This window comes from Phascolarctos cinereus, unplaced genomic scaffold, assembly GCF_003287225.1.
Source record: "Phascolarctos cinereus isolate Bilbo 61053 unplaced genomic scaffold, phaCin_HiC Scaffold_5;HRSCAF=322, whole genome shotgun sequence".
NCBI classification, from domain to species: Eukaryota; Metazoa; Chordata; class Mammalia; order Diprotodontia; family Phascolarctidae; genus Phascolarctos; species Phascolarctos cinereus.
This window is the reverse complement of record NW_027555958.1, coordinates 181968013-181984070: the sequence shown is the minus strand read 5'-3', so window position 1 is coordinate 181984070 and position 16058 is coordinate 181968013. Positions and strand designations below refer to the sequence as shown.

Below are 16058 nucleotides of genomic sequence, written 5' to 3'. Positions count from 1 at the left end.
CTGATCTTCCCTATCTAACCCTATCTCCCCTCGACCCCACTTTAAATCCCCCACCCAATTCAGTAAACTCCAATGGTTCCCTATCACTTCCAAAATCAAGAATAAAAATTCTATTTGACTTTCAAAGTCCTTCTTCACCTAGCTACTTCCTACCTTGCCAGTTTTCTTATATCTTAATTACCCCCACCCCAACCCTGTCCACTTATTCTTCAGTCCAGTGACACTGAACTACTTGTAGTTCCTACAAACAAGATACTTCATTTTCCAACTCTGGGCATTTTCTCCAGCTGTCCATGCCTGAAAGGCTTTTCCTCCTCCAGACTGTATTCTTTTAGATCTGACCTGGCTTTTCCTCCTCCAGACTGTATTCTTTTAGATCTGATCTGATACAGTTATCTTCAGCAGTCCCTGTCATATCTCCTAGGACAAATTATTAACTTCTCTGAACCCCAGTTTTCTCATCTAAAAAATTAGGATGTTCACTGAGTATTCTCTAGTGTGCCTTCAAGTTCTAAATCTGATGATCCTGAGGTATAAAGAAGAAATATATCGCTCTACTTCTCTACCCTAAAACACTAAACTAGTAGAAGAGCTACAACATACAAAGAAAACAATCTCAAGTCAATGTCAAGAATATTAATGACTCAAATAACATCCATTATTATGCAAATTAGGATGACTATGTCCAATTAAACCATAGCTATAACTTAAATGGTTGAAATGCTTAAATCTACAGATTTCTTACCAAATCCTTAAAGTTAAAGTTGTGATAGCAATACTTTTCTAGAGATGAAGCTGCAATCACAAAATGACAATTTTTTAAAAGGTGCATATTTAGAGAGCAGACTATTTAAAAAACATCTTTACCTGTCCTGGTCATTTCATTATCAGTGACTTCTGGCTGTGCTTGTAATTTGGTTGTTCTTTTATCTTGAGAATCCAATTCCACTTCTGCAACTGAATCTAATGAATCCAGCAGCATGACTAAAAGAATATATGAGGGAAAAATGAAATAAAGAGGTCAATTTGTGGTTCTCAAGAATAAGAGCATTTGGGTCACATATTCTGTGTATACTAAACAGAATGAAAATGCTTATAGACAGATAGATTAAATATACATAATATATCTAACAAACTTGACATGGTTATATATATTCATATTTCAGGAATGAGGGGAAAATAATGATCCCCTCTTCCTATTAAGAAATTAATAAATTGGAAATTATTTTAAAATTACATTAAGATAGATTTGAGTTAGCTATAAGGAATATATTATTGATAAGATGTGCAGAATCTTATTCCTTGTATTAGAATACTAGTTTTTCTTTGATGTTTTATTTGTAGCTCTGCCAAACCTTATTGCCCAATTATAACCTTAGAACATAAAAGCTACTCACCATTGGCTAACATGCCAGTTTTCTCTTCTTTCTAAGTTAAAAGAGAAAAAGTGTAAATTAAAATTGCAAATTAAAAATGTAAACTTAAAACTAGCACAAAATTACTAACATTCATATCAACACCTGAACAACTTGGAAAACCTTTTTTCTGCTTTTTAGAATATGAATGAATTTGTACCTATTGTTATAGGAATGCTATGATAGTTAAAAATATTTTAAATATTTTCCTCTTCAATATATAAACTAGACTAGTACCATATAAAAGGCACGATTAGAGCCCAAAGGAATAAAAGCATCTAAAATATAATTATCTCAAATTGAATATGGTTATATTCTAGTTAGACTAGCAGGCTATATACTAAAGAGACTGGACAATGATAAGGCTTGCATGATGAATCATCGACATTCAGATCTAGTCCAATACTCTTTTTTTTTCTTTTTTGGTGATGCAATTGGGGTTAAGTGACTTGCCCAGGGTCTCACAGCTAGTAAGTGTTAAGTGTCTGAGGCTGGAATTGAACTCAGGTCCTCCTGCCTCCAAAGCTAGAGCTCTATTCACTGTGCCACCTAGGTGCCCCCCAATACTCTCATTTTCAGATGAGGAAAGCGAAGCACAAAGTAAAGAAGTCATTTGTCCAAAGTCATTCAATAAGTTAGTAGAAGAGCTGGACTAGAACCCATTTCTCTTGGCTTGCAAAATTAATTATTCTTTTTACTCTATCATACTGAAAAAAAAAAGGCACAGGATGCTATATCATAGCCAAGTATCACAGAACATGGAGTAGGAAAGGACCTTAGAAGTCTATTTTAGTCTAGCTTCCCACTGAGAGAGCCTCCCTACTTACATCATAGCTGACAGATGACATTACCTTCAGTGAAAGGGCATTCACTATCTTCTGGGATAGAGCATTCCACTCTAAATCATAATAGAAAAGTTCTTCCTTATGTCGTATCAAAATTTCTTTCTATCTTTCCTACTCAATGATAATCAGACTTATCAAATAACACAGAACCAATCTGTTTCCCTCTTCTTCATGACAGCCCTTCAAATAATTGAAAACAACTATCACTTCTTCCTTTCATCTTCTTCAGGAAAAATAAATCTTTTTTTTCCAAACATTTTTCACAGGATACAAATTGCAGTGATTTTACCACTGTGGTCACCTTATTTTGAACCTTCCTCTGTTAGTTTCTCCTAAAAGAATTTGATGTGCAAAAGGTGAAGACGATACTATGTATGTAGCGGGACCAATCCAGAACAGAGTGAAATTATCACCTTTTCCATTCCAAGTATTATAATAAATTGACAAGTACATAGCATTTTTATGTTGGTAAAGCCCTTTATATATGTGATGATGATAATCAGGGGAGCCTCCCTGATTTGAACTGGGAACTTATGGAACATGTATGAGGAGGGGCCAGCATGCTGGCATGTGCTAAAAAGAATACTCTCAAACGCTTGATTCCTGGATGGTCCCTGGGAATGGGAATTAGCCACTGAGAAAGCAAGGAAGATTCATTTAATAAACTTTAAGAGGGGTAATTATATGCTCTATAGCTTTCTCTTTTTTTTACAATGGGTGGCTTGGGACTGATTATAGCCAATGGCCCTACACTAACATCTTTTGCATTGGATCACCTTTTGCTTCTGGTCTGCTCATACTTTTTAAAAAAAATTAACTTTTATTTTCAGTTCCACATTTTCTTCCTTCAGCCCCTCCCACACCTATTGAGAAGGGAAGAAATATGATATCTGTCATGCATATGAAGTCATGAAAACATATTTCTGCATTAACCATATCTTCCAGGAAAGAAAAATAGAGGAAAAAAATAATCTTCATTCTGCCCTCCGAGTCTAACAGTTCTCTCCCTGGAAGTGGATAGCATTTTATATGATAAGTCCTTTGGAGTTGCGGTGAATCTTTTGTACTGATCAGAGTTACTAGGTTTTTCACAGCTGATTATCTTTATACTACTGCAATTACTACGTAGATCGTTCTCCTGGTTTTGCTTACTTTACGTAGCATCAATTCACATAAATCTTCCCCAGGTTTTTCTGGAACCATCCCCTTCATCATTTCCTACAGTACAATAGTATTCCATCACATTCATATACCATAACTTGTTTCCCAATTGATGCTGGCCAGACTTTCGCTACTGACTCTTTCTCATTAGCCTCTTTCCTTCAAGGTTAGAGTAAAAGGCACTTGGGTAATATGTCTTCAGTCAAATAGAAGAATGACCGAACAAAGTATGGCATATGAATGTAAAGGAATATTACTACATTGTTAGAAATGATGAACGCATCAGATTCAGAGATGCATGACAGGACTCATGTGAACTGATGCAGAATGAAGTGAGCAGAACCAAAATAACTTATATAAGGACTAAACATTATAAAAACTAACTTTGAAAAACTTATGAACTCTGATTAACACAATGACCAACCATCATTTTAGAGGATGAATGAATGGTATCTTACCTCCTGAGAGGTGATGGTCTAAACACGCTGAATAAGACACACATTTTTCCCATGACCAATATGGAAAAAAAAATTTTTTTCCACCTGACTATGCGTATCTGTAATAAGAGTCTTCCCTTCCTTTTTTTTTTTTTCAGCAGAGGAGGGAGGAAGTAGGAGAGAAAATAAATGCTTGCTAACTGGCAAAAAATTCTTATTATAAAACAAAAACTACCTTCCCTTAGCAGTGGCCTTATTCTTACCTATGTGGGAAACACACTCCACACATAAAAAATACTTTTTGTTACTTTTAGCTTTTTTCACAAATCTCATTCATTCTGATTTTTTGCCTTCTTAGAACCATTCTTAGAGGTTAATGATATTCTCTTGTACTTGTTCTTGATTGTGTTCCTTTTTTCATATTTTGAACCTCCTATTTTCTATTTTGAAGTTATCCCTGTACAACAACTTTGGTTCCTTTTGATGTTTCCCACTTTTTTTTCCTCATTGAACTCCTATACTTTTACATAGTTAAGATTTAATGCTTCAGAATCTCCCATTCTTCATGCTGAGTTCTCAGTTAAAATTATTTCATCCATTTTTGCTTCGACATTTACAATGTCAGCTTTATTAAGTCCAGGGTATCTGTGTGACAATTCAGATAATTTCATTTCTTTTCTATTGTAAACCAAGATAAGAGGGTTATTTTCTCCCAAGATTCCTGTTGCCACATATGGGATTACACATTTTGAGCTGGAGGGGACTTTAGAGGTAAACTAGTCCAATGGTCTCATTTTATAGATGAAGAAAGCTCACAGGCCTTTATGTGACTCTACCAAGGTTAAACAGGTAATTATTATCAGAGCCAGGATCTGAACTCAAGTTCTTTGATTCCAAATCCAGTGCTCTATCCATGAAACCACATAGCCAAATTCTTTATAAATTATTGCAGGTAAGAACTGAGTCCAGAATACTAATTCCTTTAGTTATTTTCTCTACCTTCTGAAAGGTGAGGCTATTAACAAGGAGGTCAGATGTTCTACAATGAGTAGAGTTAGGAAAGGTCAGAGTTGAAATCTCTCCTCAGAATTACCACTGCCTCTGAACAAGTTTTATATTCCGTATATGGAAGGTATCATTTAGAATAACTTACATTGTTAGAGTATTTTATCATTTTAAAGTGCTTTACCTACATAACTTAATTTGATCCCCATAATGGATAAGCACAAGAATTATCCTAATTTTACAGAGAAGGAAACAAACTGAGGCGGTGTGGCCGATGGGGAAGGGGATAGGGATGGGGGGGAATGGGGACAGGGAGGAAGTGTCCCTGCTCTTCACAGGCATGTGAAAAAACTCCTCTGCAAAAGTTCCAGAATGCAGCTACAAAATGCAGTGGAACAGGGCTTTTCCTATGTACGTAAAGTGATGTAGTAGAAAGAGTATGGAATTTACATAAAGAATCTTTGTTTCAAATCCCAGAGTTCATACTTACTATGTAACCCCTTGTAAATCACTCAATCCCTCCAAGCCTCAGTTTGCTCAATTCAAAATGGGGACAACAAGAAGAAGATTATTTGTACTACCTGTTTCATAGAACTATTATTACTGGCAATACATTTTTTAATCCTTAAAGTGCTAGACATAAATTCAATCTATTATTATTACTACAGTAATATTTGTTACCTAAAACAAAATTTGGAACATAAACATCAAGTAATAGTTTAATAATCATTGCTTCATCTTATCAGCTACTGAGGAGAACTGGGAATAGATGAGAGAGGTGGGGTAGAAGAAGTAGCATCAGGGACCTCCTTTGGGAATGAGAAGAATTTAACCCATTGCTTTTGCCAAGCATATTCCAGTATGCCCTTTTCCTTACCACTATAAATACCTGAGGCTGGGAAGAGGGGGGTTGGGAAGAATTTGTTTTTGTGCTCTAAAAGGACTGACTGGCTTTGCAAAAAAAATTAATATGCTTTTAGTAGATTTGCAATATAAATTTTATTTACATTTTTTTAAAAGAAATTCACCTTTATTTTCAGTTCCAAATTCTCTACCTCCTTCCTTCTCTCCATCCCCAACTCTTACATTTTCAATTACACAAGCTTAACTTTAGAACCTGAAGAGGTTTAGAGAGAATACGGTTCTTGAGTCTGGATGACCTGGGTTCAAGTCTACCTTTGACAGTTATTAACAGTGTAAACTTGTTTAGGAACTATCAACTCAGTCACTAAAAGTTATATCTGTCTTCTGGGGGGTTTCCATTAGCATAAATTCCTTATGCTGATGAATCACAGATACTTAGTAATAACTTCATTCTAAATTTCTGAAGATGTTTTCCAGACATTAAAGAACCATGAACTGACTTGGGGAGCTAAGGATATGAACATTTCAACATTCTAAAACTCAAAGGCAAGATTAGAAACTATTAAATACTCAACAGAGGCATACCTTGGCTGGAGCATTTATCTCTTCCAAAGATTTGGGATTTTGCTTGTTTTGATTTTCTTCCTTTTCAGTAGGTGACGACAATACATCAACATCTCCATCATCTTCAAAATCATCACTGTAATTTTCTGAAGGAAAAAGAAAAACATACACAGAAGAAAACTATTTCAAAAATTTTAAATTCCAGTAAAATGTTATGTGGGCTTCCAAATAAAATGAAGCACAATTCCAAAGCCAACATGAAGGTAATTTAGATTAAATTTGCCCTAATGAGAATGTCTCAATTCTCACAACTATTTTTATATTTTGGAATTTAAAACAAAAGGGTTCTCTTTGAAGACATCTTTTTTTTCTTTTAGAAAAGTTACCTGAAAATTAACTCTGAACAAATCTTGTGATACTTGAAATATAGTGACAGAAAATAAACAGTGAAATCTTTTTAAAAAACCAACATAACTCTTTAATGGTTTATGTTGTAATAAATTATTATAGTGCTAATTTGGATAACGGTTCATATTTCAGTGAGCACAAGAAGGTAAATTAATAAAAACCCAAATAGGAATTGAACTCTGAAAATTTAACCAAAATAATTTAATACTATTTTCTTTTAAACAGAATTCTTTTATATGAGAGGCAGCATAGCATAGTAGTTGAGGGATTTTCTTCATCAAAGTTCCCTATATGAATAAAATAAAAATCTGGGACCGAAATCCCCCAAAACAAGAAGTTTAAAATATGCTGTTATACTTAGGGAAGATATTATATTGCTCATGGTTCAAGAAAAAAAAACCCATAGAATCATAGCGGCCAAGGCTTCATTGAAGATCTGTCTTTAGCTCCCACTTTCTTTCCCCCCTCCCTTTCCAAATAGGTACACTCATTCACCCTGTGGGCACTGGACTAATTTTGCCCTAAGATTGGCTGTTATCCTAGAAAAAGGGCACAAAAGCTACCGGCAAGACCAGGATCTTGCTTGTTTCAGGAGTTCCTTGGTTGCTAGTGCTGTACATCTGTTCTGTTGGCATCATCTCATCCCTTCAGTTATGGAGGTGTCTCCTGCTTGCCCACCTACACCCTTTGCCAGTTGTGCTACTTACTTTCTGACAGCTGTGCCCTTTTGCGTACTGAATTGCCTGAGCAGACTCAAGATTATTTTGTGGCAATAAGGTAACTAATTTTTCAGTCTTAGTATATCCACTGTTGAGATGAGACTACAGTATTTGGGTATTTTAAATGATTTGTGTAACAGTTTGTTAGCAGCCACCTCCCTACAATTCAAAGCTTCTTCCACAAAGCCACACTGATTTTCCTTTTAACTCATGGCACTCTCATCTTACAATGTCTCTTTCTGTTAACTGTAAAATGTAGTTCATGTTACATCTTTAACAATATTGCTTTAAGACCAACATGGAATTACCTGCTATTTCCTCATGTTTAGAATCATCCTCATTTTCATCTTCAGTTGATTCCATTTTGGTTTCATTTCTATATAAAACATTTATGTTAATTCGGATTACATTTGAACTATACTGTTATCAAGGCAAAATTCTAGGCATATTTATGTTATCTCTAAAACCATTAATTTCCCTAAGCATTCTTGTATTAAAACAGAAGCTAGAGCTTTGGAGACTGGTGGAGAATGTTTCAGAACAGGGAGAGAACTATCAATTATTTATTAAATGATTATTATGTACTAAACAGTGGGCATACAAAGACAAAAAAAAGGGTTTGTTTTTAAACAGAAACAGTCCCTGTCCTCAAGGAGCTTCACTCTAAGGGGGAAGACAAGAGGAAGGGCCAGCAATTGGCGAGGATCAGGCCCCTTAGGGGAGGTGGTACTTGAGCTGAGTTCTGAAGGAAGCTAAGGATTTTAAGAGGTGGGATTAGTTCACTGCAGAAACCATGTACAGCAAAGGACACCAAGGAATGGTCAGACAGATACAAAGAGAACCAAGGAAGAGTCTCCCCTCTACAATGCTTTTTTTAAAAACTTCATCTATCAATAAAAGCACAGGAATAAATAGTACCTGCTTCCAGTAAGGAGATACAATGGATCTCTAACTAATACAGAATTTTGTAATTATCTGCATCAATTTCAGGAGAGGCTAACCCAAGAAAACTTAAGAAACAGTCATAAACATTTGGAATCTTAGAACTCCAATCAATACTTAGAACAGTGAAAGTGCTTAATAAATATGGGGTGAATAATGAGGACAGATATTTATTAAATGCTTAGTCAGGCTCTGTGCTAAGCACTGGGAATACAAAGAAAGGAAAAAGACAGTTCTTACCCTCAAGAAGCTCACAATATAATGGGGGAGGCAACATACAAACAACTAGTTATAAACAAGCTATACACAAGCACAAATAAATAATGAACAGAGGGAGGGCACTATAATTAGGAGGGACTGTAAAAGACTTCCTGTAGAAGTTGGGATTTTGGTTAGGACTTGAGAGAAGCCATGGAATCCAGGAGGCTGAATTGAGGAGGGAGAGCATTCCAGGCATGGGGGACAGACAGCCACTGAAAATGCCGGGGGATGAAATGAAGTGTCTTGTTTGAGGAAGATGTGTGTGTGAAAGGTGTGAGAAGACTGGAAAGGTAGGAGGGGGTCAGACTATGAATGGCTCTGAACATCAAATAAAAGATTTGATATTTGATCCTGGAAGTAACAGGGAAATTTGTTGTTTAGATGTTTTCAGTCGCGTCTGACTCTTCACGACCCCATTTGGGGTTTTCTTGGCAAAGATATTTGAATGGTTTGCCATTTCCTTCTCCAGCTCATTTTATAGATGAGGAACTGAAGCAAAGAGGGTTAAATGACTTGCCCAAGTTCACATAGCTAGTAACTGTCTGAGGTCATATTTGAACTCAGATCTTCCTGACTCCTGGCTTGGAAATACTAGAGTTTACTGAGTAGATGGTGTTACATGGTCAGGCCTGCACTCAAGGAAGATCATTCTGACAGACAAATGGAGGATGGTCTGGAGTGGGGAGAGACTCGAGACAGGCTGACTCACCAGTAGGCTATTGTCCAGAAGTAAAGTGATAAGGACCTGCACTAGAGTAGGGGCAGTATCAGAGGACAAAAGTGGGCCTATACAAGAGATGTTATGAAGGCAAAATCAACAGGCTTTGGCAATAGATTGGATATGGCGGGGTGGGGGGGGAGATTAGAGAAAGTGTGGTATTGAAGGTGACACTGAGGTTGGGAGACTGAGAGGATGGTGGTGCCCTTGACAGTAATGGGGAAGTCTGAGAGGCATGAGGATTTGGGAGGAAAGATAATGAATTCAGTTTTAGATATGTTGAGTTTAAGATGTCTACAGGACATCCAATTAGTGATACCTAATAGGCAGTTGGAGGTCAGCTGAGAGGTTACAGCTAGATAAGCAGATTTCAGTATCATCAGCACAGAAATAACAATTGAATCTATGAAAGATGATGAGATCACAACTGAAAGAGCATGGAGGAAGAAGAGAAAAGGGCCCAGGTCAGAGACCTGGAGAATACCCATGGTTACATATTAGATGTCAAGCTAATCCTAGGGTGGAAGCTAAACATGGACCAAAAATCACAGATCCACTAAAAGCGCAAAAGGATTTCAGGCAGGCCCTAATCATATCAAATATAGTGCACCCCATGAAACAGTATGTCACTTTTGTTTATGACAGCCAATCAATTACGTCTTTCTCAAGTCCATGGAGAGTTGCATTTCCCAGGATGCAAGACTCCAGGCAGGCAGGAAGGTGGTGGCAAAATCAACATAATCTGAACCAGAATCATTATAGTCAGAGGATGGTACAGCCAGTCTCCTGTTTCTTACTATCTCTCCTAAGATCTTACCATCTCTCTACTAATTTTCCTTCATTCATTTTGTCATCCCTACCACAATTTTATAATGTCAGGGGAAAAAAAATAAAATGGTCATATTTTGGTGAGGATTTATATTTTTCTGGCCATTTCTTCAATTTTGTTTAAAAACAAACAAACAGTAATGTTACATTTCTTCTTATTTAGGTTAAAAGCACTATGTTTTTAGCTTAAATGTATCTTGTAGCTAGAACAGTGTGTTCTGATGTATAATGATATATATAATATATAATATATAATATTATTTTCTAATCTTTCAATCCTAAACAAAATTAAATTTCTATTTTTGATAGAAAATAGTTATTTGAAGGGAGATAGTACAATAGAAACCAGAGTTCTTGGTACTTATCTAGTGTATACATCTTTAAGAGTACTTGGCAAGAACATTTCATTTCCAGTTTATTAAAAACTGAGTTATATATGGTGTTCATTATTTACTAGATTAACTATTGTCTGTATTTTCATTGACTGTACCCTGGACTTGGTTTCCTGGTAATATCAACATTTCTTATAGTACTAATGTAACATATCTGAAATTTTAACAAATTTAATGCTGGTGCCTGATTTTTCTAGGATACACATAAACATGCCAAAAAGAGCATAAGATTTCAATGGCACCATGGCCTTTGATAAACCTATAAAGTAGAAAAAAACAGCTTCTAGTGAGAAGTGTCTGAAATGGAATCTGAAGCTACGTTTTCCTGAGAACAGGTCCAGAATTCTATCCATGATACCAAACTGCCGTTTCAATTAACAGATAATATGAAACAATGGTCTATGTAGGTATTAACCTCAGGAGATGTATAACCTACAATCTGAAGTATAAGTATATTTTTTAAAGTTCCTACAAATTATCTTGATTTTGAATCACTTGCTTCTTTCTTATAAAACTGAGAATGACAGAAGTTCAGATAAATGATTTCCAATACATTATGACATAGATATATTTCATCAAATTTAGTTACTGAACTAAATGATGGCACCTCCTCCAAAACTGTTTTCTTGCTTTCCTGAAAATCTTTTTCAATATCCTCTGAGCAGTCAGCAGTACATGAAACATCGTTTATTATATTCCTCACCTTAAATACCACTTTCTTTTTCTGTCTTCTTTTTGGATTGTTCATTGCTGTTATAATGATACCCAGGAACTCCATGTTGCCTCTCACTATGGAAAGTGGGTCCAATAAACTAATTCACAATAATGTTTTAGTGATTTAATGCCATACTCTACTATATTTTCTTCAAATAAAAAGTGCTTTGGAATGAAGAATACTTTACTCAAAGGAATGGAAAGCTTCACGTTAGCCAGTGAAATTTCAGATGAGCTTGAGAAGTATGTAGAGCAGGATGGCCTTTCTAATGCCTCTCCACTGATACAACATAGGCAACTTTCTATTCTACTTAACAGACAAGAAGAGTCCTTCATATATTGAGCAAGAACTGAGTAATGATCTTAATTTCTGTTTTTCAAGTGTGAGCAAAACTTTGGCTTCTTCAATGTATATACCTATCTTCAGTAATACACTGTAAAAACAGTACATTTACATTTCCTTGTTAGACATAATTTGACATTACCTGAGTAAATCTTTTAATTTTGTAGACTCATTAGAATCCAATTCCTTATTTAATTTTGAATAATCAATGGTTGATGTTAGGCCTTTTTCAAGTATGGCAAAAAATCTTTCCTTTTCTTCTTGTTCTTCTAAAGTATCCAATCCCAAAATGCCAAGATTAGGCCCAGAAGCAACAACTGAATCTAAATTAGAAAGAAATGTTTAACAATGCACAAAAAGTTTTAGTAAATTTATTTCAATAATAAACATACCCACATAAAAAGTTATGAAAACTGTAAAAATAACCAAAACTCTTTCTACCTAATTTTCTCTTCTCTACTATCTATCTCACTCTCACCATATCATAGATGAGAAATTTATGAATCACATATTGGGGCATAAGGGCTCCACAGAGCTCATCTAAAGCTCAAGGAAGTTTACTAAATCATTTTAGGCAAATAGCTCATTCAATTAAAGCTTTCCAGGGGAAGAGGTTCCAAAATATTCCCAGATTAATCCATTCTTCAAAATGTAAATATAGTTTTAATAACTGTAATTAATCAACTAATCTCAAACTCCATTCCTCCAAACCCTGTCCACCCTAACCCACCCTCCAAAAAACCCTGCAAAAACTTCTATCTTACCATTTGTTTCTAAACTGTCTCTGCTTATCACAGAAGTGCCACTGCTCTTGCAGAGGTACACTTTGCCAGTAACTTCTTCCATCTCAACAACAGGCTGGGAAATCTTTTGTGATTTCAAAAAGTTTACATTTGTTCCAAGTACTCCTAGGAATGAGGATAAAGACACTTGAATATTTATGATCAGAAAGGGCTTTAGGGCAAAATGGAATATTTTAATAAACAATTGCTACAATAAAATTTAGTGTTGAAGCCATGAAAAAGATTGCAAACTAGCAAAGCAGTTATGTGATACTCCATCAAAACTCACTAAGAAAAAAGTCTAACCATAAAATTTCATTACTCACTCAAAATACAGCTTCTTTTAAAGACTGTATTGAAAAAGTAATTGCAGTATGCTGGTTGTGATTTGTAGTTATGTAGCATGGAAAATCACAATCTCCAAAGAGTCAAAATCACAGGTAAAACAAAGAGTAATGGTGCTTTCTCATGATAAACATAAGCAGCCATTAGCATATTATCAAAGAATACTCATTATATAAAAGACATTTGTGAAATATATAATTGAAAAAGGAGTTGGGCCAGCTATGCAGCAAGAAAGTAGAATAACCCATAGAATGCTATGATGGTACCCAAAACATTAGAAGACCCTAAGTGAAAATTTCCAAGGCATTGGGTAGATATTCTATGGAGTACTTTTGGAAGGGAATGCACAATAGCACCTAGGATGAGAACACTGAGGGGTTGCAAACTGTACCAATGAAGGAAGTACCCACAGTAATGAGAAAGTTCAAAAAGGAAAATGAAAACATTTGCCATGATATTCCCTGTACTTACTATATATCCATGTCTATATTTCATTTTCAGAATGAATGCTTCTGATTTACTGAATCACAAGCATTTAATCAATATGCTATGACAGTTTAAGAAAGACTTTCTGCCCTGACCTCTTTGTACTTGTACTTACTATTTTTAAAGAACTTGGGCTAGACTTACATCAATTGTGTTCAATGGTCTTTGGGATTATAAACCAGTACAGAAAGAAGCCAGAAGTAAGCCAGATGATAAATATTATTTATAATAAAGGACTATAACAGAACAAAATACATCTTTTATCAGTGTAAATGTCATATCAAGAACAGACGTGAAAAATATTATTTTTAAAGATACCATTTTTCTCTACATATATCTGAACTCAGGAAGATGAGTCTTCCTGACTCCAGGCCCAGCACTCTATCCACAGGTGCCACCTAGATGCGCGCGTGTGTGTATGTGTGTAAAACAGATTTAGTCTGGTTGTGGAGATTGCAATTATCAAAATAAATAAAGCTTGTGGCCAGAATATAACATTAGATTGAAATTACTGCTGGTCAAAATGCTATTTTCTTCTCTCTTCTCTCCCCTTCCCCCCAACCCCCATTACAATATATATACATCATTACTATGAATATCTTGTGGAATAATTAAAAAGAAAGAGACATGTTTTATGTTTAACAATAAACCTCAATATTCTTCTTTTGGTTTTGGCACAGATAATATTATAAAAGACAAAACAGAGGAGCATGATTATATAAAAATAAAAATTTAAAAAAGTAAAATCAGTGCAGTTAGAAAAGAAAGCATAAAGACTGGGAAAAAAATCTTCTCATTAAACATCTCTGCTAAAAATCGGACAACCAAAATCTACCAGCAACTTAAACAAATCTATAAAATTAAGAGTCAATCCCGGATAAGTGGCTAAAGAAGATGAATAATTTTCACAAGAGAAACACGAATTGTCAACAACAATCCAATTCAAAATTGGTCTTAAGTAAAATGCAAATTAAAATATCTCAGAAGTATCACTTCACACCAACCAATTTGGCAAAGATGGAAAAATTCAATGATGGAGGGACCCTGAAAAAATAGAAAATTTATGGCTGGTAGAATTGAAATGGTCAATCATTTTGAGGAAAAAATTTAAATTATGCAATAAGTAAAAATCCTATTTTACCATTCTTTTTGTTTTGTTGGAGAGTTTAACCCATTCACATTTTCTTTAATAACCTCCCTCTTTTCCCCAGTTAGCACTAGGTCCACGTGAATTGTAGCTTTAAATCTTCCCTATAACATTCCATCATCTAATATCTTGAGTTACATTCATTTGTGGGGCTTTTTTCAAAGGAATGTTATTTTATTTCATCCCTATATTTACTCCGTTAAGCCCTTCTAAAATGATGTGGAAGTTAACTTCTGCTTACACATTCTATTTTTTACTTTCTGTACGTTCCTCATACAGCATAAGAATTTTGAAAAACAACCCTTCCTCCCTCCTCTATCCGGCTCATACATCAGTGCAATAACACTCTGGCTGGCTGTCTCTCTCAAAAGACACTTTAATAAGCCTTACTCACAGACATAATTCCTGCAGGAAGGAGTGCGGTATGGTGGAAGTTAATTATTATCTTTGTGTCACAGGACCCCCCCCCCAATCCAATTGCATCCCTCTCCATCCTAAGATCATAAATCCAATTGTGGATCCCCATGTCCATGCACTCAAAAGACTCCCTTAGGAAGCTAAGGCAGTACATTATAGTTTTAAGAAATCCCTGAGGTCTGTTCTCATCCTTGAAGCAACCCAAAGTAAGGCTTGTGTTGCACATCCCTACCTCCAGGGGAATATATATACTTGATATGTCTCAAGTCTTTCACTGCCTCTGGTGGCATCTGACTCCTGTTTCAGGGTCCTCTGCCCCTTCACACCCAGCGCTCTCTTCTTTTTCCCAGAGTTCCAGAGATGGAAAAAAGAGATAAAATCATTCTTTTCTTCTTGATATTAAGTTGTATTGCCTCCTGATTCTCCTTCCTCACCTCCTCCAGCCCAAGCAACTTTCTTCTGAACTTCCCCAAACCCAAAATACTCCTTCAGTTATGAGGCAACACGGATTGTGAGCTGTGATACACTCACTAATTCAATTCTTCCTGCTTTGAATAAATGAATGTTAAAGAGAGACTCCTGTCTTTCCCTCAGGGTGTCTTGTTGCTTTGACTAGCCTAGTTTGCCTTTCTGACCTTAGTTTCACAAATGAAATTAAAAAAAATAACCTTGTCTTTTCTTAGAAGCATGAGAGGATTATGCTGCTTAGTCCATTCTTGTTTACTGTATTTGTTCACCTTCTAAGTGTCTCATTTGTTTGGTGTACTTGCATGTTAAATACCCTGATGCTCATCTCTTGTTTCTTTTTGAAAGAATGACTTATATTCCTCCCTTCTCCTGTATAAGAATCCAATTTATTCTCCGGTTTCTCAACGAAAAGTACCAATACTGAACTATTAGAATTTATTGTCTCTGAAGATAAACTTTCTCTTGGTTACCCAACACATACATAAATGTGCATGTGTGTATACACAAATATACACACATATGTATAAATACATATACACATACAAACATATATCTTAAACAGTAAAGTCTTATAGTTTAACCAAGGTATTTCTTGGTGGGTTTAATTTGAGGTTTCTTTCAGTCAGCAGCCCAAGAATCCTATTTATAGAGGGCCTCTTAAAAAAAAAGTGTTAAAACAGGATGTTCATGTGCCCTGTCTGAATATAACAATGCATTTTTCTATTTTGCAGAATCTTTATTAAACATTTCTTGGTGGAGCCCTCTTTGCTCTTATGCTCACCCATAACTTTATAGGA

At 35.4% G+C, this 16058-nt stretch overlaps 1 protein-coding gene across 3 annotated transcripts in view; it reads right to left on the bottom strand.

Moving 5' to 3' along the window:
- The window catches only part of CEP162 (centrosomal protein 162), a 106594-nt gene that overhangs the window by 63623 nt on the left and 26913 nt on the right, over window positions 1-16058 (bottom strand). For all 3 annotated transcript variants that reach the window (XM_020969919.2, XM_020969920.2, XM_020969921.2), the window contains exons 4-9: window positions 12381-12524; window positions 11759-11939; window positions 7727-7794; window positions 6313-6437; window positions 1398-1428; window positions 868-984 (exon numbers count right to left, since the gene is read on the bottom strand). In XM_020969919.2, coding sequence (XP_020825578.1) covers window positions 868-984; window positions 1398-1428; window positions 6313-6437; window positions 7727-7794; window positions 11759-11939; window positions 12381-12524 — 666 coding nt within the window. The remainder of the gene's footprint in view (window positions 1-867; window positions 985-1397; window positions 1429-6312; window positions 6438-7726; window positions 7795-11758; window positions 11940-12380; window positions 12525-16058) is intronic.